The 21,340-nt window shown below is 40.9% G+C and overlaps 5 protein-coding genes and 1 long non-coding RNA gene across 9 annotated transcripts in view; 3 read left to right on the top strand and 3 right to left on the bottom strand.

Annotated features, from left to right (window-relative positions):
* The window catches only part of Rhogef3 (Rho guanine nucleotide exchange factor 3), a 204,381-nt gene extending 203,024 nt beyond the window's left edge, over positions 1-1,357 (bottom strand). The window contains exon 1 of the mRNA XM_076307274.1: positions 788-1,357. The gene's annotated coding sequence lies outside the window, so the exon portion shown is untranslated. The remainder of the gene's footprint in view (positions 1-787) is intronic.
* On the top strand, positions 350-3,817 carry LOC143144648 (AMMECR1-like protein). Its single transcript, XM_076307282.1, has 5 exons — positions 350-1,401; positions 1,941-2,372; positions 2,993-3,103; positions 3,180-3,385; positions 3,649-3,817. Exons 2-5 carry the CDS (start codon positions 2,164-2,166, stop codon positions 3,813-3,815), a joined length of 693 nt encoding a protein of 230 aa, XP_076163397.1. The 5' UTR covers positions 350-1,401; positions 1,941-2,163; the 3' UTR covers positions 3,816-3,817.
* A 3,409-nt stretch (positions 3,818-7,226) lies between these two features.
* On the top strand, positions 7,227-9,516 carry LOC143144073 (AMMECR1-like protein). The gene is made up of 4 exons (XM_076306091.1): positions 7,227-7,558; positions 8,265-8,375; positions 8,442-8,647; positions 8,876-9,516. Exons 1-4 carry the CDS (start codon positions 7,347-7,349, stop codon positions 9,040-9,042), a joined length of 696 nt encoding a protein of 231 aa, XP_076162206.1. The 5' UTR covers positions 7,227-7,346; the 3' UTR covers positions 9,043-9,516.
* Positions 7,254-7,910, bottom strand: LOC143144718 (uncharacterized). Its single transcript, XR_012991497.1, has 2 exons — positions 7,799-7,910; positions 7,254-7,723 (listed from the first exon to the last, which is right to left on the bottom strand). It is a non-coding gene; the product is annotated as an uncharacterized LOC143144718 (long non-coding RNA).
* A 522-nt stretch (positions 9,517-10,038) lies between the features above and the next one.
* On the bottom strand, positions 10,039-11,475 carry LOC143144074 (transmembrane protein 126). Of its 2 annotated transcripts, none has more exons than XM_076306092.1 (5): positions 11,351-11,475; positions 10,950-11,184; positions 10,669-10,840; positions 10,435-10,563; positions 10,039-10,372 (listed from the first exon to the last, which is right to left on the bottom strand). In XM_076306092.1, the coding sequence occupies exons 2-5, from the start codon at positions 11,069-11,071 to the stop codon at positions 10,133-10,135; spliced, it is 663 nt and encodes a 220-aa protein (XP_076162207.1). In that variant the 5' UTR covers positions 11,072-11,184; positions 11,351-11,475; the 3' UTR covers positions 10,039-10,132. The 2 variants fall into 2 exon arrangements, with proteins under 2 accessions (XP_076162207.1, XP_076162208.1); XM_076306093.1 differs by having other exon boundaries at positions 11,272-11,408.
* A 405-nt stretch (positions 11,476-11,880) lies between these two features.
* Positions 11,881-21,340, top strand: part of LOC143144991 (disks large 1 tumor suppressor protein-like) — a 796,996-nt gene continuing 787,536 nt past the window's right edge. For 2 of the 3 annotated variants that reach the window (XM_076307933.1, XM_076307928.1), the window contains exon 1: positions 11,881-12,243. In XM_076307933.1, the coding sequence (XP_076164048.1) occupies positions 12,225-12,243 (19 nt within the window). In that variant the 5' untranslated portion in view covers positions 11,881-12,224. Of the gene's footprint in view, positions 12,247-21,340 lie in introns of all 3 variants that reach the window. The other variant, XM_076307927.1, reaches the window with a different exon arrangement.

Raw genomic sequence — 21,340 nt, 5'->3', positions numbered from 1 at the left:
AAACCGTCGTTACGCAGAATGGGAATCTCCGGGACGCGTAGCGAGTCCAACTCGGATCGCCGAACATCGATCGAAACACTCGTACCTACCGATCGTGATTCGGGTATCGAATTCGGTCGAAGGACTTTCCGAGTTCCGATCGTACGATGCGATACGTTCGCTCGATACGGAACTCGCCTATCGATCGATTTTTATCGTCACAACTTGGACGTAACGATGTTCGCAACGGTATCCGTGTTCGTACTCCGACGACTTTATCGACACTGACGAGCGTGTCGCGTACCGATGCCGATGCACCGACGGACGAAACGCGAACTTTGTCGTTAAATGTCTCGTAAACTCCATCCGGGCGCAAAGTTTCGTTGAAATCGGCGCGTAACGCTTGGCACGGTTCCTCCGGATACGGCAACCAACGTGTTCGAGGCGACGTAAAATTCGAAAAGAAACACCGTTTTCATTGGTTGCCCAATAACGTTCGCGCTTTCGAATTTTCCATTCATTGAATATCCGTGCGAGGCACTGTATCTGTTCGAAATAATCTGACTCGAGCGCCGCGTAAGATTGCGTAAATGTGACTCAAGCTCGGGCGTTCAAAGTATTATGACACATTTTATATAACGCGCGTTCGCGTAGAAATTGCACACAACAAACGGACGGACGACGCACGTACACGGCCGCGCGTCCCTGATACGAGATCGGAAACGATCATCGCGAACGAGATTCGAATAATGCGACGCGGTACTGGGACGCGCGAACCACGGAACGATATAGACGCAAAAGTCCTTACCTGTATTTTCTTCGTTGCGGTGGAAGATGAACGACGCCTCCTGTTCTTCTGGTCTCCGCGCTGTGTAATTCCTCGCGAAGACACTCCGAGCGCACGTTTCGCGTTCAACTGTCGTTCGCGTGGGATCGAAATCGAAATTCAACGGTTTCACGGTCGATCACGTAGATTCTATTCCACGTTGTATCGTTTTATTTTGTAACGGTCGCCATTTAACGGTCAGTAGCACATTTCGATTCATTATTGTCAGACGCGTTGTCAGTGTTCGTTATTTATTTATTTATTTATTTTTCGTATTCGCACGCATCGTTCCCACGACACTGTATATTGTCACGTTGTATCCTGCGAGGAACGATTAGGTTACAACTGTCCGACTAGTTGTTTCGTTTACTACTAACGCGTACTTTCGACGAAAAATAGAGCCTTTGTAATTTCACTGGACACTCGACGCAAAACGTACAACCGTTATGCGATAAACCGTGGATTCGCGATGTCAGCTGTCAGAAAAAATATAGCCACTTGGCAATATACCGGACAGCTACAAGCAAGTGCACGTTGCCAGGTTGAATCTGCTGTCACGCCTCGGGCTTCTCCGGTGCATCGTGAGCAGGTGCCAGGTAAGGGGTTAGAAAAGTCGGTGCCCTCGGCATAGTTTCTTCTCCGACCAATTGTAATCATCCTTGCCCCTTAACCGATTTCGCTGGTTTTCTTTCTTCTTGTTAAGTTCCGGCGGATTCTAACTAAGAAATTTCGGAAACCGAACGTTCGTTGTTCTTACCATTGTACGTTACCGTTGCCTTGCACCGAGTAACGTGAAATTTGATTACAGATTACTTGTACATTTGTTTCGCGATAATACACACACACGCTGCTGAATTCAAACTACGAGTACACTTTGCGAGTCCTCGCGTAGAAAGTAAATAATTGTACAACACTCCTCCGAACGTAACGCGTTATTGCAAAATTCTCCTCTGCCGAAACGTATATCGTACGGTATACACAGTCCAATAGGTTACAAATGTCGAACGTATTCTTTCAAACCCATCTATGCGTATACCTTGCGTCGCGTCCACTTCTACGTCGATTGGAACAATACGAAGTTCGACTTGTCTTGTTTCTTCCGATTCACCGGTCTTAATAATTTTGTTAATTACAGACGGAATCGCGAATACTGCCGCCAGTTTTCAAGTTCGATTATTCAACACCGCGCTCGGACAAATGGCGGACAATGAAACAGCTGTTTAAGCGAGCACGAGGACATCTAACGGAACGCGCGCGTAATCGAGCCCGCGACGACAGGGAAGAATGGGAGACGAGTGGGTCGAGGACCGATCGTGTTCGCAGTAACCGCGTCCGTCGTGAGAGTCGACGAAGGAAACATGGCTGCAGGTTGTTGTGGAACGAAAAAGCAAAAGCTGAACAATTCATCGAGCGTTCCATGTAATGGCTCGATATTACAGAATGGCATACAGTTAAGGAACGGTGTAATAGTAAAGCCCGAGATGGGCTTCTTTTGCTTTGATGTCCTTTATTGCCAATTACATCAGCTTGACTCTCCAAAACCGCCCAACTTCAGCAATGAAGCCTTGTGAGTAATAATACTTGCTGACACCGTCGTACGCTTTTGACCTCTCTTGTTCCTTTTTTCGCAACGCTGTCTCTCTCTTTACTATATTGTCATCTTTCTCTTGCATGCTCGCGCCATCAGCTGCTCTCTTCTATCAGAATGTTTTACCTCTCGTACCTTCACCCCTCCTTTAGTTTCTTTGTTACGATGTTTGAAGCTTCGTGTCTCACATTTTATAACAAGACAAAGACCGACTTTTGTCACAAATGTATGTTATCGGTCGAACCTTTTTTTGTTACACTTAAATTACTTAGTAACGTACAATCTTTATCTTGTTTATATTTAGATTTTTCTTTAGGGTGAAAATTGGAAATATTCTTTTCCTACGAAAACCAAGACAAATTTTATAATATAAATGATCATTTACGTTTTACGTATTTCTTATCGTAGAAGAAGTATTAAGTACAAAATGCAATATCGTCGAAAAGATATAATCGGTTTTTGAACCGTTCTATTATTATAATTACCGCGCCGAGTCTAATAGTCGCTGTGTTGTAATTAAATGTACTATTTTTATTTACAATGTAAATGTGTAAAAGATAAAATAAACAATATAGTAATTGTTCGTTTATACTTTTCAGCCCATTATTTGTAACGTGGACTACCGGGAAAGATATGAGGCTAAGAGGTTGTATCGGTACTTTTAACGCGATGCAATTACACGCCGGTCTTCGAGAATATGCAGCAACCAGGTAAGATTAGTTTATATTTTTATCCTAAGTAATATCATTGGTCTATATTTTTAAAGACATTAGACACTTTTCAAAGTGCGTTCAAAGATTCACGTTTTAATCCTATAACACGGGAAGAACTTCCACGCTTACATGTAAGCGTTTCGATTTTGAGACACTTTGAGGATGGTGTCGATTATTTAGATTGGGAAGTAGGTGTTCATGGAATTCGTATAGAATTTCACAATGAAAAGGGTAACAAACGGACCGCTACTTATTTACCCGACGTTGCAACGGATCAAGGTTTGTGTATTGCAATTTCTTTGGATTAGTTTATTCTATAAAATAATGAATATTATGATATTGTTAAAAAATCTGTGGCTTACTAAAGAAAATTAATCCATGTATTAAAAATAGTTAAAAAGCGTAACATTTTCTTCAAATATATACAAATTATTAGTAAATCTTTTCGAAAGGATACTGCTCTTTTTAACTATACGCGATATAAATATATTTCATTATAGATGTATAGAATAATTTTGAAAAGCATAATTTATCGTGTTTAGGGTGGGACCAGATACAAACGATAGATTCGTTACTACATAAAGGTGGTTACAAGGGCTTGGTCACTCCAGATATTAGACGTAGCGTGAAGTTGACACGATACCAGAGTGAAAAGATTACCGTAAGCTACCAGGACTATATGACACATTGGCATAGCCGAAGATGCTAGCAGCTGGCCTGGGGTCCTGGTCAAGGATCCCAATTGTCTCAAAATTCTATCGCGGTTCACTATAACACAGACACCTCTCATACTTCTCATTTACCGTACAATAGCACTCAATACAATTCTTACATGGCCAGTCAAGAACATGGGTTAGTGATGACGCAACGTAATCATCCTACATCTTTCATACATCCCCTTCCAATGCCTTCTGTTTCACCAACTATGGTACCGATATGGGATTATTCGTCATTTTGGTGGGATCAAACAGGTCCACCTTATCCTACCCTTCATCCACATCTACATCCTCCCCCTCGTGTTCATCGTTTTTCGTCCCAAGAATCTGCAGATCGTGGTGTTCGTAAACGAAAATGACATTGAAGGCGACTGTTGTTTGCAATTTTTCATTGTTTGAAGTGGTGCCTATTATACTTTGTATGTTTCTGCATACACAGTTTTACCCTTACGATACCACAGTCCTCGAGGAGAAAATAAAGTTTTACGTATGATGGCACTGTCTTACTTCTTCGATAATTTTGACACGGTAAATAAATAAAATTATTATTTACCTAATAATTGGTATAAATAATTGTAAGATATATTGAAAAGTGACTTTTAACTTTAATATCGATAATCATTGATGCGACCGTGTGTCGAGTATTCCGATTTTTAAACTCATACTAAAGTATAATTACTTTGTCCCGTGTACTTTTATGCATTTGTAACTTAAGTGGTGCGATTTGGTCAACGAGTAGAATAAAAATATAAACTTAGCTCTGCCATCATACTTATCACGTGTCCATTTACATTTATGTCTGCAGTATACGAGTGACATAAACAACTTCATAGCACAGTGATGCTGCCTGCAATTCATTGCCTGCTTCACAAGATTTAATGTACAAATTCACGCGAAAATATGTTTCTATTATTCGTATACTACGAAGAACGTAGATATCATTCTTAGGTCTATATACATAAATATATAAATGAAGAGTGAAAGAACACAGATTTTCTATTAATATTCTGTTAATTCATATATAGCGTACAGTTATCGATTACAGCATAATTTTTGTATAATTATATATTTTTATGACAAGTTATGAGAAATTCGCGTAAAAAATTGCATTACTAAGAATTAGTAATTTAGTGAAAATAATATGCTTTATTCCTTTGAGAATAATTACATACAAAAAACGTTTTTCAGAGTCTTTCTCATTGTTATTTTTTACGTGCGACAATTGATCTACAGATAGTAATAAAAATACTAATTTTAAATTCACTAATTCAAATTTTATTGTACTAATGGTATAAATAAAATATTTTTATTGTATCGTGCGCAAGTAGTTATACACATTATATTTATTCGTTGGGATTTTCAAAGATGTAAATCCTCAAGAATCGATAAAGTGATTTTGTTCTACTTCTATTTTGTTTTCTTCCTTTTTTTTTTATACCATTGCTACATTGAAATCTATTTTTATTTGGTAATTATAGTTATATTATAGTCCAGCGTTTTATTTCAGCAAAGGATTTACGCTGCTAAAGAATTTTAGTACATAAATATATCATATAGTTCTTGTATAGAATACTGTCGATTAATCTTAACTATAATTAATTAAATTAAATTGACAGTTAAAATTTGAATTTTGGCAATTTGTTATACGAAAAGTATTTGATTTTTTTATATATTAAAAAAATGAATTGTAATCTATAAATTTAAATAATGTTCCGAAAAAATGTTGTCAGTGTGATAAAAGAATGTATAGAATGGGACCTCTACTGTAAATAAGCAATGGACTGCATTATGACTATTAGAATGCATTAATAATAGTTGTAACATAGTTGTAAGTTAAAATGTGACGATCTCATTGTGATTCTTATTATTCTCTGATCCACAAATCATGAATAGAATCGCTATTGCTTTGTGTAACGTGCTTATCCCATTACTTTATTGTTACTTAAAGCAAGGCACAATTATGACACATTAGAACAAATCAATGAAATACATGTATTTTGTAACTTTCAAAACAATGCAAGATATGTTCTTCCATGTGTTAATGCCTCTGCTTTTTTTATTCTTTCACTTTCACTTAGCAAATTTCATACACTGCCAATTTATTCATTGCTGTTTTTATTATAGCAAAAATACTTGGTGAAAGTAAAGAAGAATTAGTAAATTTTTTAAACTAGTGGTTTTGTATTCAATGCCATTAAACATATTCTATTATTTGTGTAGTTTATTTTTAGAACCTAATTATGTATTCAGCATTATATAATGTCCAGTTAACTGCCAGTTACATACTTAACTATAGAGCATTCAGTACTTGCAAAATAATTGTATGTGCTCGATTTGTGACAATAGAATTCATTAGTTTTATCATTGAAAATAAATTGTATATTCTGTATGAATAACTTTGATATTAATAATTATGAATGATAATTAGTGATTTATTAAAAAGAGATAAGGGTCACATACGATTTAAGTAGTTATTCATTGTTAATCGAATAAGTTTGACTATATTTTACAAATCATTGTAAAAAGGGTTTAGATCTTTTGATATTTATGTTGAATTTACGACTGTCTATTAGTGTAGAAAATCGTAAAGCATACAATGTTACATGAAACATATAAGTCTATTCTTTTCAAATACAATAAATTTTTCATATGCAAACAATTGAAACTATTCTCCTGACAAATCTGATTCAAGTGGGTTACTTAAAATTAAATAGATATGTACAAATAATTAATATACAGATGTTTACGATTATATGAAAAAAAAAATTAAAACTTTAAGTTGAAAATGCAGAACATTTTTTGTACGTTTCTGCGGATAAAAATGCATTGTGCCTGGTATCGTATTTGCGTTTAATAGTTAACAAACAATATGTACCTATGTAGAATCACAAAAATCAAAAATTCGCGACCGAGAGAGCGTAAGAAACAGTACTAGTAATTTATATAATTAGGATGGATGAATAAAGATTTTATATTGTCAAATTAACTGTTTTATAATACTCCTGTCTGTAAGAATATTTGTATCATTTTAAACAATTAAAATTGCATCTCCACGCGCAATAATACGATCTTTATTCGATACTTTGTAAATATCTAACTATAATTTGCTTATCAAATTATATACGTATTTAGGATACTATAATTATGAAGCGTTATTAAAACAAATTTCGACACATTATGAGACTGATAAATTGATTAATCAACAAAGTAATACTGGCCTATAATTAATTATATATTATATTAATATTTAGGATTCACAAATTTCTCGAATTTCTTTAAATAAAATGATAATGTATATAAAATTTGTAGGAGCGCCAATGATCATCTGTAACAGTAAAACACATAAGAAAAATGGCGGGTAATGAAACAGCTGTTTTTCAAACACCAGCTAGAGGGCCTCGAGCCTAAGCAGCATCTAGCGGAACGCGCGCGCAATTTAGTATGCAATAGCAACGGTGAACGAAAGATGAACGGTTCGGAAACCACTCGTGTGTGTGGTAGTTACAGGAGTTGACTGAGAAAACATGGCAGCTGGTTGTTGTGGAACGAAAAAGCAGAAGTTAAATAACTCCTCCAGTGTCCCGTGTAACGGTAATGTGTGTTTACAGAATGGTATTCATATACGAAACTCCATAATAGTACAGCCTGAGATGGGCTTTTATTGTTTCGATGTTCTTTACTGCCAACTGCACCAACTTGATCCACCAAAACCGCCCAACTTCAGCAATGAAGCATAGTGAGTACCTTCCACCGATGTCGCTTCTCATCTCTTACCTCCGTTTTCCATTCTTTATAGAGTTTAGTTTTTCTCAGCCCGTGTCCCTGAATGTGTAGTGTCTGATACAATATTTTTGATCACCTTTGTGTCTCTTGTATTTTCAATTTCTTTTGTTATAAATACCTGCATTTTGTGTTTACGATTTTGTTCGAAGGTTATCAGTTCTCCTCTGTAAATATGAAATTCAAAGTAACTCACAATTTTATGATACAATCTATGTATACGAAGAATTTGCATTAAATTTAAAAATAACTGAATCACTGTAAACATTTTCTACTTTTATTACCTCACCGAATATCCTAAACAAGCCTTGGGATTTTTAAATCAGGTACACCATGTCAAGTATCTCAGTATATACATATTTACCTGTGTTTCAGCATTAAATAGAGATAAATAACTGCACATGCACGAGAATATATATATATATATATATATATATATATATATATATATATATATATATCCTTTATATACTACTTTAATTATAATTTATAATAGTTGTATTTGTATACGACAAGTGTCATATTTATTTTGGTACTTTTTACTTAAAAGTAAATTTTGAATCATCAGATTAATATCAAATTGCTATAAATATTGATGCATTCATAAATGGCATAATCATATTATCTATATGTTAATGTAATATTTACATTCAACTTTGAAGCCCGTTATTTGTAACATGGACTATTGGAAAAGATATGAGGTTACGAGGCTGCATCGGTACATTTAATGCAATGCATTTACACACAGGATTACGGGAATATGCAGCCACTAGGTATTATTTAATACATAGTCGGAGCGAATACTTTCTTACGAATTTTAAGTGTATTGTATCTCATAGTGCATTTAAGGACTCACGATTTAATCCAATAACAAGAGAAGAACTGCCACGTTTACATGTCAGTGTTTCTATACTTCGACATTTCGAAGATGGAGCAGATTATTTAGATTGGGAAGTCGGAGTTCATGGAATACGTATAGAATTTCATAACGAGAAGGGCAGTAAGCGAACTGCTACTTATTTACCAGATGTAGCAATGGAACAAGGTTTGTACATTGTTTTCTTGTAAGTTCAAATGATCAATTCTCAATTACAAATTACGTTATTATCGAGGAGGATTTTCTCAATGCACTTATTTAGCGATACAAGGTAATTTGAATCGATAAATGAAGATATATAACTAATGTGTATAATAATTAAATGTTTATGAGGAATGTTAATTGTTTTAACGATAATTGCAAGTATTCTGTCGAGTTAAAAATTCACATGTTTAGGGTGGGATCAAATACAAACAATAGACTCTTTGCTGCATAAAGGTGGCTATAAAGGATCGGTAACTCCAGATATTAGACGCAGTGTAAAGTTAACTCGATACCAGAGTGAAAAAGTGACTGTAAGCTATCAAGACTATATGATACATTGGCAAAGTCAAAGATGTTAGCAACTGCCAAGGGGTCCTAATCGAGGACCCCTTTTATGCCAAACTACTAGCAAGATTTGTTATTTCAATACTGTTAGGGTTAATCCTTGTTTACATTATATTAATAACCAATGTAATAAAATAATGGCCAGTGAGCAAGCATTAGTCGTGGTAAAATCTAATCACTTTTCATTTGTGCAATCATTTTCTATACCTGTTAGTTATCAGGTGATATTATCTGTGCAAAACTGTCCATTGTTTTTTCAGGCACATATACGATTTTTCTTTTTATCATTACATCATTATAATCATGAACAATGTCTTCCTATAGAGAAACTTAAATTTTGGAGTGCAATAATAAAAATTATATTAGAGGCAATCGAACACCTCTCGCTGTTTAAATCGGTGCCTATAACATTCTCCACGTTTCACGTTCATTTCCTTTATAATATAATATATATTTTTAATAAAGATAATGGAACTTGGAATACAGTAGCACTGTTCTTTCATTACTGTTATTTGCATATAAAACGTTAAGTAGGTTAAGATTGTTATATCTATTAAAGATTTTATACCAGCTCGAATACATTACAGTAAAATATAACGATACAACATAAATGCTTGCTTAGAAGCATACAGAATTTTCCATTTGGTTAATAATTGAATTAATAGGTTACTTTAAAACGGATATGTTGTGTAAGTAACAACTATAACTATAATACGTGTATTAATTATTTAGAGAGAAATGATTTCATTTGTCGTATATTGCGCGATTAAAATTATAAACAAATTATTCTGTAATTATATTAATACTTAAGTTTTCTTTCAAAACGTACATTGTCAGGTATGTAAACAAGAATTACTAACTATGCTATAAAGAGTATCATAATAATTTTCATACATAGTAGTGCGAAGATTATAAAACTTATTCCATTTCACTGATATCGGTACGTTGCGTTTTATTATGTAAATGAAATTGGTAAGACGCGAAACAGTTTACGATTAAATAAAACATACTTTCCTTTGTACTACAAGTGTTTACTTCGATGTTGTAAACAAAATTATACACATTCGACTGTATATCTATGTATATGTTCGATTAACAGGTAAATTAGTTGAACAGTTTAAAATCTGCATTTTCTTCTTGGTGTTTTGTAATTCGTAATAAAACACTCGCTATAGTTTGTGCCGATAAAATTTGCTTATAAGTTATTAAACTAGCCCCAATCGTATTGAAGACAGATACGGTCGCAAGAGTCAAAGCCGATGGCTGGACAACGCTCCACCAAAATTTAGAAAGTTTCGCTACTTCATGGTAATGCGGTATCCTTAATCCTATGTGCGCAGCTACCTAATAAGAAAGTAGAGGAAAAGTATGGTCGATATAAAAGCATTAAAACAAAATGGTCTTACCGTAAGATTCATCACCGGCGACAACACTAAAGGATACAACAGACCGGTCAACGTTATAATCGTTATTGCTTTTAATTCGAGACACATTGGACATTTGTGTTGGTACAGTATTATAGGTTTTGTAACGCGCTAAAAATAGTAATTCGTTTACTGTTAATCGATAATGTTTCTGTATTTAATTTTAAAGGACCAATTATCGTTCGGTCGATTAGATTAATTACGATCTTTGCGTACTTCTTCGAAGAATAAAAATCCTAATGATGTCGATCCTACCGTAACACCGAGACTTGTCCAAGTTCGACCGATATTGTGTAATTTTAATTTTCTTCTAAACATTTGATTAATTATTATATTAGACATGCCAATAATCACCGTGAAACATCCTCCTCCATATTTAAGCGGCCACCTTATTACAAAAGTAAAAATATTTCAAACATAGATAAAAAGGTTCGATACATTATCTAGTATCGTTTGCGATAGACGTGTATACCGAATGAAAAATAAAGGTTACGTACACCTCGGATGCTGGATCCCAATCATGAATTAGATCTTTTTGATGCTGAATAATTTGCAAACGCGATAGGCTTAAATCGTCCATTGTTAAAGCATTTACATCGGTTACGGGTATCAATGCCATATCAGTTTTCCAAAGTTTAACGAAAAACTGTGTACAACGCTATCGAAAGGCACAAAATACCGGCACTGGTAACGTTGTACGGATCTAATCGCGTTTACGATGATCCGAATAATCTGAAGCACATTAAACGCATCAAGAAGTAAAATAAATCTCTTCGAAATGCAAAAAGAATAGAAGAAAATGATATTTTCTCTTCTTACGTTATTTATTTACACAATATCGTATCGTTTATCGTTAATTATTACAACGTTGTTGGAGCATCGTGTTTTATTTACTTACTTTTGTTAAAATTTGTCTACAATACGAAAACGTACGATCAATTTGTTTCCCTTTAACGTACAAATCGTTAAAACAAAATACTTGGGATTTACAAATTCTATAATAATTTTAATTTGCCACTGTAAGATGGCATCGTTCGTACACACCGACAGCTAGCGACACACATCGGAAGCGCATCGAGGTACAACCGTGAATCCTAATTAGACCGTCGATATTTAGATAATCTTGTTTATCAATGCGAAATTAATATTATACTTTGCAACGGCACGGTGTAAAAACACCGTCCGTTCCGCGATACGTTGTTCGAACGAGAAGGTCGATTTTTGGTATCTCCGATGATCGTTTTACCGTCGTTGTAGAAAAGTCGTGTACACGTGTTTGTCGGTGTTACTCGCGAGGGGTTGCTTTTACGGGGTAGCACGTCACAAGGCGACCTGACGTCACACATGGTGCGATCGACCAATCGGAGGTGGCGTTCTCGCGACCAGTCAGTTTTCCGGCTGCTAGAGTAAGCGCGACGCCATATTGCTCGTGGCCGAGTGGTGGCGGCCTGTGTTTATATCCGTTTCGTTTTACCACGTTTCGACGGGCCACCGGGAGGTCTCGCGAGTGACGTGTCGAGCCGTGTACGTGCCCGTCTACGCCACCCGTGAAACAGGTCGCCGATTCGCGTGACAATAGTGTACCGTGCGCGATCGCGTAGCATCGAAGTGACACGCCGTGCTTTGTGCTACTCTCTTTCGCGTTTCTTCTTCCTTCCGTCGAGTAGTGGCCGTTCACGATCTCCCCGGTTCGTCCACCCTCCGGTCCACGACTTTGTGCTTCGACGTTAACCATCTACGCGCACCAGGGATTTTATCCGTCGCCAAAGAGGATGCCAGTCCGTAAGCAAGGTGGTAAGCTCTCGTATTCTCTCGAAACAAAAGTCACCCTCCGAACTCGTCGATTCTGGGTAAAATCCGGAATCGTCGAGTGGGAGGGGCGATACGTACGGGTCACTCGGTCAACTGTCATTTGGCTGTCAGTTGCACGCCTCTTTGATCTCGCCCGTTGACACCGAACGCTATTCAGTTCCACGTGCGAGATGGCTTTTAACGTACGAACAGAACCGACACCGTGCGTCCTCGGAGCGGTCCGATCGACACGAAGCACCGCTGCCACCCACGTACGAAGTAATTCGCGAGCTCGTTGTTATTGTTGGGATTTTCTTGTTCGTGTGCGAGTTGAGCACTCGACCTTGAATCGCACGGTTAATCGAGATAGAGAGAGAGACAGATAGAGCGTGTGTGCGAGAGAGAGAGAGAGAGAGAGGAGAGAGGAGGTCGCGTGTCCGCAAGGAAGCACACGGGGATTACTTTCGATGTAATCTCGCGCGCGATTATTCGTACCGGGTTGTAAACGTCGAATGTGGTAACTTGTTGGAGTTTTCGAGACCACGTGACGATGTAACACGGTCCGTGATTCGTCTCGTCGCTCGCGCGTCGTTTCCATCGAAGACGTTGCGCCTCGGAGTGGGTCGTTATTAAAGCCGATAAACTTCGCGGTAGGTAGCAGCTACGCGCGAATCTACCCGTCCCTGTTTCGTTCGCGAACGCGCGTCTCTCGTTCTCGTCGTTCGTTTCACGTGAATCGTGGACACGACTCGTGAAAAAAATCACCTCGAAGCGATCGTCGACGAGTCGGCGTATCGAACGCGCGATCTTCGCTCGATGTATCGATGTACGCCAGTATAGAACGTGTTGCAATAATCGCACGGCTGTTAGTTGTCGGTGTTTGGACGGTGGCCAAGAAAACGCAATAATTTCAGCTCCGGCGGGGCTCTTTTGCCGCGGTTATGCGACGAGGAACTCACGGCCATGGGCTCGGTCGTCCGTACGACACGCTCGCTTCTGATCTCGAAATTTCCTCTCTTCTTCCACTCTGGCCTCCCTCGCGGTCATCCGCGGACCGTTTATTTTAGCTTCGAGTGGAGTTAATTTCTATTTTAATAAGCTTGCCGTTGATAACCGCCCGTTCGAACGGCTCCCGTGATTTTATTCGCGCATTCGCGACGCGTGTCTCGCGTTTTAAATAAACGCGCACTCCCGTAAGGACGAGCTCGCACCTTTTCTCGCGTGCCTCGCGCGGAGGAACGCGAGCGTTCGGTTCGCGATCTTCGTCGCGTTGCGTCCAACGAAACGCGAACGCGCGCGATACGACGTAATCTTGCTTTCTTATATTTTTTCGTTTTCTTTCTTTTTTTTTCTTCTTTATCCTATCGTTTACCATCTAGGTAACGTTCGAATGTATTGATAAATATTCGCGATAACGACACAAATTCGATCGCTATATTCTCATAGGATAATAATGCTACGACACTCCGCGGTATAGTTACTGCGTTACTATTTAGTAGAGTTACAACATCACTACGCGTCGTACTTTACCCAACGCCTACGATACGTGTAATTCGATCGTATTACAAACGATTGGCTTCTTCGGAATGCCATTTCGTTTCTTTTTGGTGAAAACGAAACACGATTTTTCTAGAGTGTACGAACATTTTACTAAATTATATATTCTCCATTTTGGAAAACGAGATCATTTTCCAAATCGACCGAATGTTATCACATTTTGGATACCGCGGTTGCGCGTTGTCGAATTATACCCACCTTGACGATATCGTTGCAAATCGTAGTTTGTCGTTCTTTCATCGTCGGCCAAATATTTTATTCTCGTCGGTGACTCCTCTCGTACGGGTCTTCTTTCCTTCGGTAAACAAACGCGAAGCGAACGGAATAAGCGCGAGCGAGACTTTTCGTAATGCTCGTTGTCCTCTTGCGCGGCTACCACGAAAACGAGCAAGTACCCTTTCGTACCGCGTGCTGGGAAACATCACCTCTCCCCCTCTCTCTCTCTCTCTCACTTTGTACACGCGTACCTACCTACCTACCTACCGATCGATACAAAAAATTTCAAAGCCGCTTTGCATCTCAGAGGAAAGACATTTTTTACGCTTCGATACAACGCTCGCGAATCAACGGGTTTTCGAGCCGGACGTCGCGAGTCTTCTTTTCTTTTCTTTTTTTTTTTTTTTCAAATACTCGTCGTTAACCATTACGACAACAACGACGACTATTTTTATCGTCGCTTTCTCTTCGGATCGATTCGGTTTTTACTTTTCCTCGAGCGGGCAAATATTTATACTCCGAACGAAAAAAAGAAAAAAAAAAAAGAAAAGAAAGAAAAGGATAACACTTGGCATGCACCCTGAAGTACGAAAGAATAGAAATGCAGACGAAATTCCGCATTGAAGTCTATCGTTCGCGGGGGGTGGAGGGGAGGTGGTGGAAAAAGAAAAAAAAAAGTAGTTCGCTCCAAAAATTTTTGGCACAGGAACGGATGCACGGTATTGTTCGCAATGACCTATCGCGATGGTTCGACCGTTTCATTTAATATTTCCGAATCCATTGTCGAGTCCGGTCGATTTTCTCCTGCCACGGACCACCGTACGGAACAAAGTCGCGGCCGCTGTTCCATCGTCGCAATAGATTCCCACAACGGAGGGCCTTTCGTAAAATAACGAGCTCAACGAACGCAACACGCCCGCGCGTTCCGTTCGCGGAACGTCGCCGCGGAACGAAGCTTCGAGCGGATCGCTCGGACGCGAGTGTTCGATCTTTCGTTCGCGAGACGTCCGTTTACAACGATCCAGTCGGTGTTTTACAAACTATTTCGAAAGCAACCCACTTGGATCGAGCGCGTGAATCGATAGGTCTCCTATAAACGGAAGTTAGAGTCTACGCTTACCGCGCAGAAGCGTACAATCGTGGATTGGCCAGGTGGAGAGTTATCGATGCCTTTCGAATCGATCGAGACTAAAAATCGTGTTGAACGAAGATTGAAAGCTTTGCGTGGATAATGTGACTTATTTAGACGTCGATAGAGTACGTTTCGAGAAGAATTTGAAAACAAATTGTGAAGTTGCTAGATGGAGAGTTATCGATGCCTTCGAATCGATTGCGACTAAAAATCGACTATACGATAAAGAGAAATCGATTTTACTCCGAGTAACTTCTCCTCGTTCAGCGGGGGGGTCTATTTCGACCCACGTGTAACGTTCGCAGTCACGCGATTGTAAATATTTGTTTTCCCGTTACAAAAGTTTAGAAATTCTGGGACGCGAAAGTTCGATCGCGTATTCGAACCGCGAACCGGTGATGTTCAAGTTCGGGGTCAGAACGGACCCTCTCTAGCGCTCTCGTCGTAACCCCGGACGGTCACCTGTTTGCGTTCGATTTCGCGCGTCGCGCGACCTTAGCCCACCGATTCGATCGCGTAAATATAGAAAGCCGTGCACGCGTTACGTATAGAAACGCGCGGATGAATATAAAATGTAGATGCATCGACGTGCATAAAAGGTTCGCGGGCCGTCGGGGTAAGCGAATCACCGACCCGTAAACCATCCTTGACTCGCTCCTCGTCTTTGCCTACGAAGCGCCTGCACTGCAGAAATTGAAAACTATCGGCGTTCGTGCAACCTCTCTATCTATCTATATATATATATATATATATATCTCTTTCTCTCTTCCTCTCTCGTTCGTGTACGGGAACGCGCGTATCGTCTTACGGGCCCCGAGCGAGCGGAGGGGGTTGAAAAACCGTTTCACGCGCGTTGGGACTTTCCAAGTCCGCGCGTCGCGACGTCGGAGTCTCGAGTCCGCGATAAATCCTCGGTAACTTCGAAACGATGATAATTAAAAGCGAACTTGATCACGATCGCTCGGCGAGGTCCGGAATGCTTTACGAGGTGGCCCGATTTAATTAAATACGCAAGACGCGGCCCACGGGAGAGAGAATCGAGCCGCTAAAAACCAATTGGAATATTTTCGCACGTGGAATTATTTAAACGGCGCGACCGTTTACGCGAACCGAAATTTTAACAAGTTTCGCACCGTGAAATATCGGAACCGAATAAACAACGATCCGCGCGGACATTTCTGATCCTCGAACGCTCCTGTTAACAAACGTAACGCATTCGGCGGCGTCTGCTCGTTCCCGATAGTAATTTTTTTGTCGAACAAAGTATCCAGCGAAAATAGCCAACCGATGCACGTTCGTCGGTTCGCGCGTTGCAATTTTACGATTACCGGCTGGCAAATACATTACGAGCGTAAAAAGAGCACCGCGCGCGTTGACTAGTCTTTTTACGCCTCGTTTTGCGATATCTACCTGTTGACGTTGCCTGTTGATATTGCGGTATCTGCTTGCGCATATTTCTCCGGGTTACCGATACATTTTTCTCGTTACGAAATCGTATCTACGATCGAGTAGACGAAACGAGTCTTTCGATGGACGTGTAATAGCTCTCGGTAGGTTCTGTACCGATCGTATTTATCCAAAATGTGTAGAATATTGAGCGTAAATATCGTGTCGATATTATATGAAAATAATTTGAACGAACGTTCGTCGATCGGGTCCGTTGGACTCCGCTCGAGGGATAAACTGGACGAAAAGAAACTCTCACCGACGCGAACGGTGAATTCTTCTTCTTCTTCTTCTTCTTCGTATATACGTTTCTGAGAAGCGCGATTAATCGGAGCGTCCACGTTCGTTAAAAGTTCTCCGAGACAATCGTTGAGGGAAGCGTGTTGCGCCAAATTGACAAACCTTTCTTCGAGAGAGATTCGCTCGCGTAGTTGGAGGATTTTCCTCTCGGGTAATTTCTTCGAGTGCGGGGAGCTCTTTGAAAATTTCCCCGTTCCGTTTCCACGATCGTTAACATTCGACGGGACACGATCGATCGGTCAACGAGCGTACTAGAAATTTTCGAATTCCGTTTCTATTTTCTTCTTGAACGTTCCACGCGATACGAGTGACCAGTCTGGCGAACGTTCCGAAAATTCTCGAATTCCGTTCCTTTTTCTTCCTTAACGTTCTACGCGATACGTAGTGTCTCGTGGCGAGCGTTCCGGAAAATGTTCGAATTCCGTTTCCATTTTCTTTCGTAACGTTCCACGCGATACAGGCCCGACGCGAGTAACCTACGATTTTTATCGCTCGACTAAACTGTATACGAAAAAAAAAGAAAAAGAAAAAGAAAAAGAAAAAGAGAAAAGGTTCCCCAAACAACGCGGAACTCCGGTGTCGCTGAAACCACCCGCGAACGTCGGTTCGCGTATTTTCCCGCACACGTGGCCCGTGTACATCGATTTTCGCCGCTCGAGATCCCACTGCTGGTTGTTTCCGCGTACGCCGGGTGCGCGCATATTTTTAATTTATCCGCTCGTAGGTTTCCACGTTGGGTTTCCGCGCGTCTCATTTGCGGACGACGCTCGGCGGTGTTTCGCCGCGTAAATTTGTAGCGATTCCGTGCGTGGTCGCGCGTAGAAACGATCCACGCGAAGCGGAGACGACCCAGGATAGCGAGGTAGAGGTGGGACAGCGACGCGGCCGATAATAAGAGCAACGAATGGGAAACTGGCCGAGGGCTTGTGCACTTACTCTTCTCGAGAGAGGATGCACGTTCGTCGTTTCGCGGAAAACCGGCCATTTACCCGCACGCGTCTCCTCGGTCCGTGGCTCCGGTCCCCATTATCGACCTTCGAAACGCTATAGTGTATTTTTTGTCCCGCTGCACCCGAACGTACGATGCACTTCGCGTCTGCTCGGAGCACGAAAAATGAAAAATATCCAGAGCGGAGAGGATCGGTGTAATTTTTCTTTTGTTCTCGGTACTCGAGCAATTACGATCGTTGTTGCACCGGGCGCTGTGCGCGATATATCGGGAGATACGCTCAGTCTGTCGGTTATTCGCAAATCGGCGATACGGACTACCGATAACTCGCGATAGTCGTCCAATCGAACGACAAATGGGAAAAGGAGAATATCACGAATCGTTTCTCCGGGTTTTTGTATCGTTGGTTGATTCCTCTTCATGTTCGCGCGCGACGAAAGTGCGAGAAGAGGAAATATCGAGGCCGGAGCGGATCGATGTAATTTTTCTTTCGTTTTCGGTACTCGAGCAATTACGATCGTTGTTGCATCGGGCGCTGTGCGCGATGTATCGGGAGATGTATCCGGTTTGTCGGTTATTCGCAAATCGGCGATGCGGGCTACCGATAACTCGCGATAGTCGTCCAATCGAACGACAAATGGGAAAAGGAGAATATTACGAATCGTTTCTCCGGGTTTTTGTATCGTTGGTTGATTCTTCTTGACGCTCGCGCGCGACGAAAGAGCGAGAAGTACTCTCGTTTCGTACCGCGAGAAGGATCGACTTTTTTATTACGTTTAATCGTAACGATTCTTTGCTCGCGGCTAGCGATTCTTCGAAGTTTGCTCCTTTGGCTGCTTACCTTGTTTCTCGAGGCTTTAATTTACAATGCTCTTCATTCGCTGGCTATTTTTCTACCCTCCGTAAACCCCTGGTTCTCCTTTGCTACGTACCCCCTGTATATTCGTTTCGTCGCGGAACCGTGTTTTATTAAACAGGTCCGCCAATAAAGCGTCAACGTGTTCGACACTTGCGTTCAATGTTGCGAGTAACACCTACTCCGCATACTCCACGTTCGAGTTGTTATTACGTATACAGCTCTCCGCTCGACAAGACCCGTTGTTTTCAACGATTAAACCGTCCACCGACCAGATTTTGTTTCCAGCCCCGGAAGGAACTATAGATTTTCCCTGTGCGCGTTTCTACCTACCGTTGCTGCTCGTTATTACGAAATTATTAATATTTTTATCCAATTGTTTCCCTTCTTCCCTCTTCATCGTTCGAGACTCAACATCAGCGTAGAGCCTTGCCGATTGCATCGCTCTGTACCTATTTCTACACTTTTTACGCGATACGATGAAACATTACATTATTATCGTACTTACTACAAAATTATTAATACATCTTTATCGAATTGTTCCTCTTCTTCTCTCTGTATCGTTACAGTCCCAATAACATCGTACAGCTTTACCGATTACATCGCTCTGTTCCTATTTCGTCACTTTTTACGCGATACGACGAAACGTTACACTATTACCGAACGAAACGTTCGTTTATCGAGTAAATAAAATAAATACAGTAATCTCTCAATCTTCCAACTCCTTCGATTACCCAACCGATGCCTCTGTTACCATAGATCGGCTAATCGAGGGACTACTGCGAATGGAGCAGTTGACGAAATATTTTACCACGGTTGTTACTAAATCAAGTAACAATAAAAAAACAACGTACATCGGCTCGAAACGAAACGAAAGAACGCAGAAACGCGCTAGAACCGACATCGGTCGCAAGTTTTCCGCGCAACGAGTAACGAGCGTCGAACGATCGCGTCTACTTGTTGGAAGTCGTCGATAATGACTCCATCCAGCCGGGCGGACAATACTCGGGATTAAAATGTGTCGGAAGGCGACGTAGGGCGACGTTAAATTGGATTCTGGCAGCTTTAGGAATACCTATTCGCAGCTGTACCTGCACGCCGCCGCGCCACGCCGCGCCGTCTGGGGAAGTTCCGGCAAAACAATTCGCGGTGGCTTCCGGTTGGCGCGAAGTTCCCAGATATTTCATGGTATTGGTTTCCACGGCGAGGCCGCCTGCGCCGGGGTTAACCGAGATCGTTAATGTTAGTTCGAATCCGTACGCGTATCGTTCCCCATGTTACAGCTCTCCTCTCTGCGCCCTTTCGGCCCTTTCTTCTTCCACGTCCTTTCGGGCTCTCTCGTTGCTTCGCGTTCCATTTAACGGAGCTTGCACAAACGCGAGACGCCAGAAGCCACCGTTTCGGGTAATTTCTCGTTTCTTCGCTACGGACGAAATTCCAAACGCGATTTAATAGGTTGTTCGAGAAATTTTTTCGTTCGATGAGAAACGGAGCTATCAGCTCGCGTCTAAAACGTCGAAACGGTGTACCGTGAAAACGATAACGATGTTGTTTCGTATCTTTTTCGTACTGACTCGATCGCGCTACCAAGAAACGTCCCGAAGGATAACAATTCTATTCGATCCGTTCGATGGATCACGATTCGAGCTCGATTCATTTCGCACCGCGTAAACATTTTCTTTTCTTTTTTTTTTTTTTAACCCACAGCGATCTATTTCGATCGCAGGGGTGCATCGAACGCTGAACTTTTATTATTTTTTTTTCACGTGCGCGTACTTTCTGTTTACAGCGACGTCGACTCGAAGCGGAACTTTTTTTAAACGGGGTTGCACGCCGGTGGTGAAAAGTCGCGTTTCGCGAGGAGTTGGAGGGTGACCTTGAATCGACCTTCGATCGATCCCAGACTCGAAGACGGGATGGTACCGGTCGCTTCTCGTTTCGATTGCGCGTGTTTTTATTTTTAATCGTTGTTTGCACGCGCACGGATTCCACCCCGTGTACAATTTGCCTAAAATAGATTTCTAAAACGACCAGGTATTTATATCGCGACTGTGGCGCGCGATGCTCGGTGATATATACGCCACTTTGGCATAAATGGCTGTAAATCGAATCGAGAGCCAGCCTCGGGCAGGCTTCGCGTGTTTCGACGTGAAATCGTAATGCGTGTAGCGCGGTTCGTTTAATATTAGAAAGTTCGACGATCAACCGTGGCGGCGATACGATGATGTACGTATAATTTTGCTAATCGACCGTTACAATGTTAAACGAAAATTCGATCGTGCATTACGGATTCGTTGATCCGTTCGTACGTTCGTTGCAACGAGTTTCGTTCGACGAACACCGGTATCGCAAAAATTCACCGTTCGATGCAACCGTCGATGAAAACATTATTTAACGTTCAATGGAACGCAAAGATTACTTCAACGTTCGTCCAATATCGAACGATGTGTGCACAATTCCGTCGATCCTGTTCGAAGTAACAGTTTTGCGATTCAATTGCACGGTAATTTTCGCGGTCTGTACGATTGTCCCTCGCGATCCTCGCCTTTTAGTTCCCATCGTGCATCGATGTTGCATGCTCTCCGATTTCATTTTACGTTGCGCGCAACGTCCGTCCGACTGCCATCAAATATGCAACACG

This window comes from Ptiloglossa arizonensis, chromosome 3 (assembly GCF_051014685.1).
Source record: "Ptiloglossa arizonensis isolate GNS036 chromosome 3, iyPtiAriz1_principal, whole genome shotgun sequence".
Lineage (NCBI taxonomy): Eukaryota > Metazoa > Arthropoda > Insecta > Hymenoptera > Colletidae > Ptiloglossa > Ptiloglossa arizonensis.
Note: the sequence above shows the minus strand (reverse complement) of the source record. Positions and strands in the feature narration are given on the sequence as shown.

Excerpts from the sequence above, each read along its gene's own strand:
- LOC143144074 (XM_076306092.1), bottom strand. The coding sequence starts at position 11,071 with ATGGCATTGATACCCGTAACCGATGTAAATGCTTTAACAATGGACGAT. Across the intron at positions 10,841-10,949 it reads TGGGATCCAGCATCCGAGGT|GTGGCCGCTTAAATATGGAG; the intron begins GTACGTAACCTT and ends TTTTGTAATAAG. Across the intron at positions 10,373-10,434 it reads CGCCGGTGATGAATCTTACG|GTAGCTGCGCACATAGGATT; the intron begins GTAAGACCATTT and ends CTTTCTTATTAG.
- LOC143144648 (XM_076307282.1), top strand. The coding sequence starts at position 2,164 with ATGGCTGCAGGTTGTTGTGGAACGAAAAAGCAAAAGCTGAACAATTCA. Across the intron at positions 2,373-2,992 it reads AACTTCAGCAATGAAGCCTT|CCCATTATTTGTAACGTGGA; the intron begins GTGAGTAATAAT and ends TATACTTTTCAG. Across the intron at positions 3,386-3,648 it reads CGACGTTGCAACGGATCAAG|GGTGGGACCAGATACAAACG; the intron begins GTTTGTGTATTG and ends TATCGTGTTTAG.
- LOC143144073 (XM_076306091.1), top strand. The coding sequence starts at position 7,347 with ATGGCAGCTGGTTGTTGTGGAACGAAAAAGCAGAAGTTAAATAACTCC. Across the intron at positions 7,559-8,264 it reads AACTTCAGCAATGAAGCATA|CCCGTTATTTGTAACATGGA; the intron begins GTGAGTACCTTC and ends TCAACTTTGAAG. Across the intron at positions 8,376-8,441 it reads CGGGAATATGCAGCCACTAG|TGCATTTAAGGACTCACGAT; the intron begins GTATTATTTAAT and ends TGTATCTCATAG.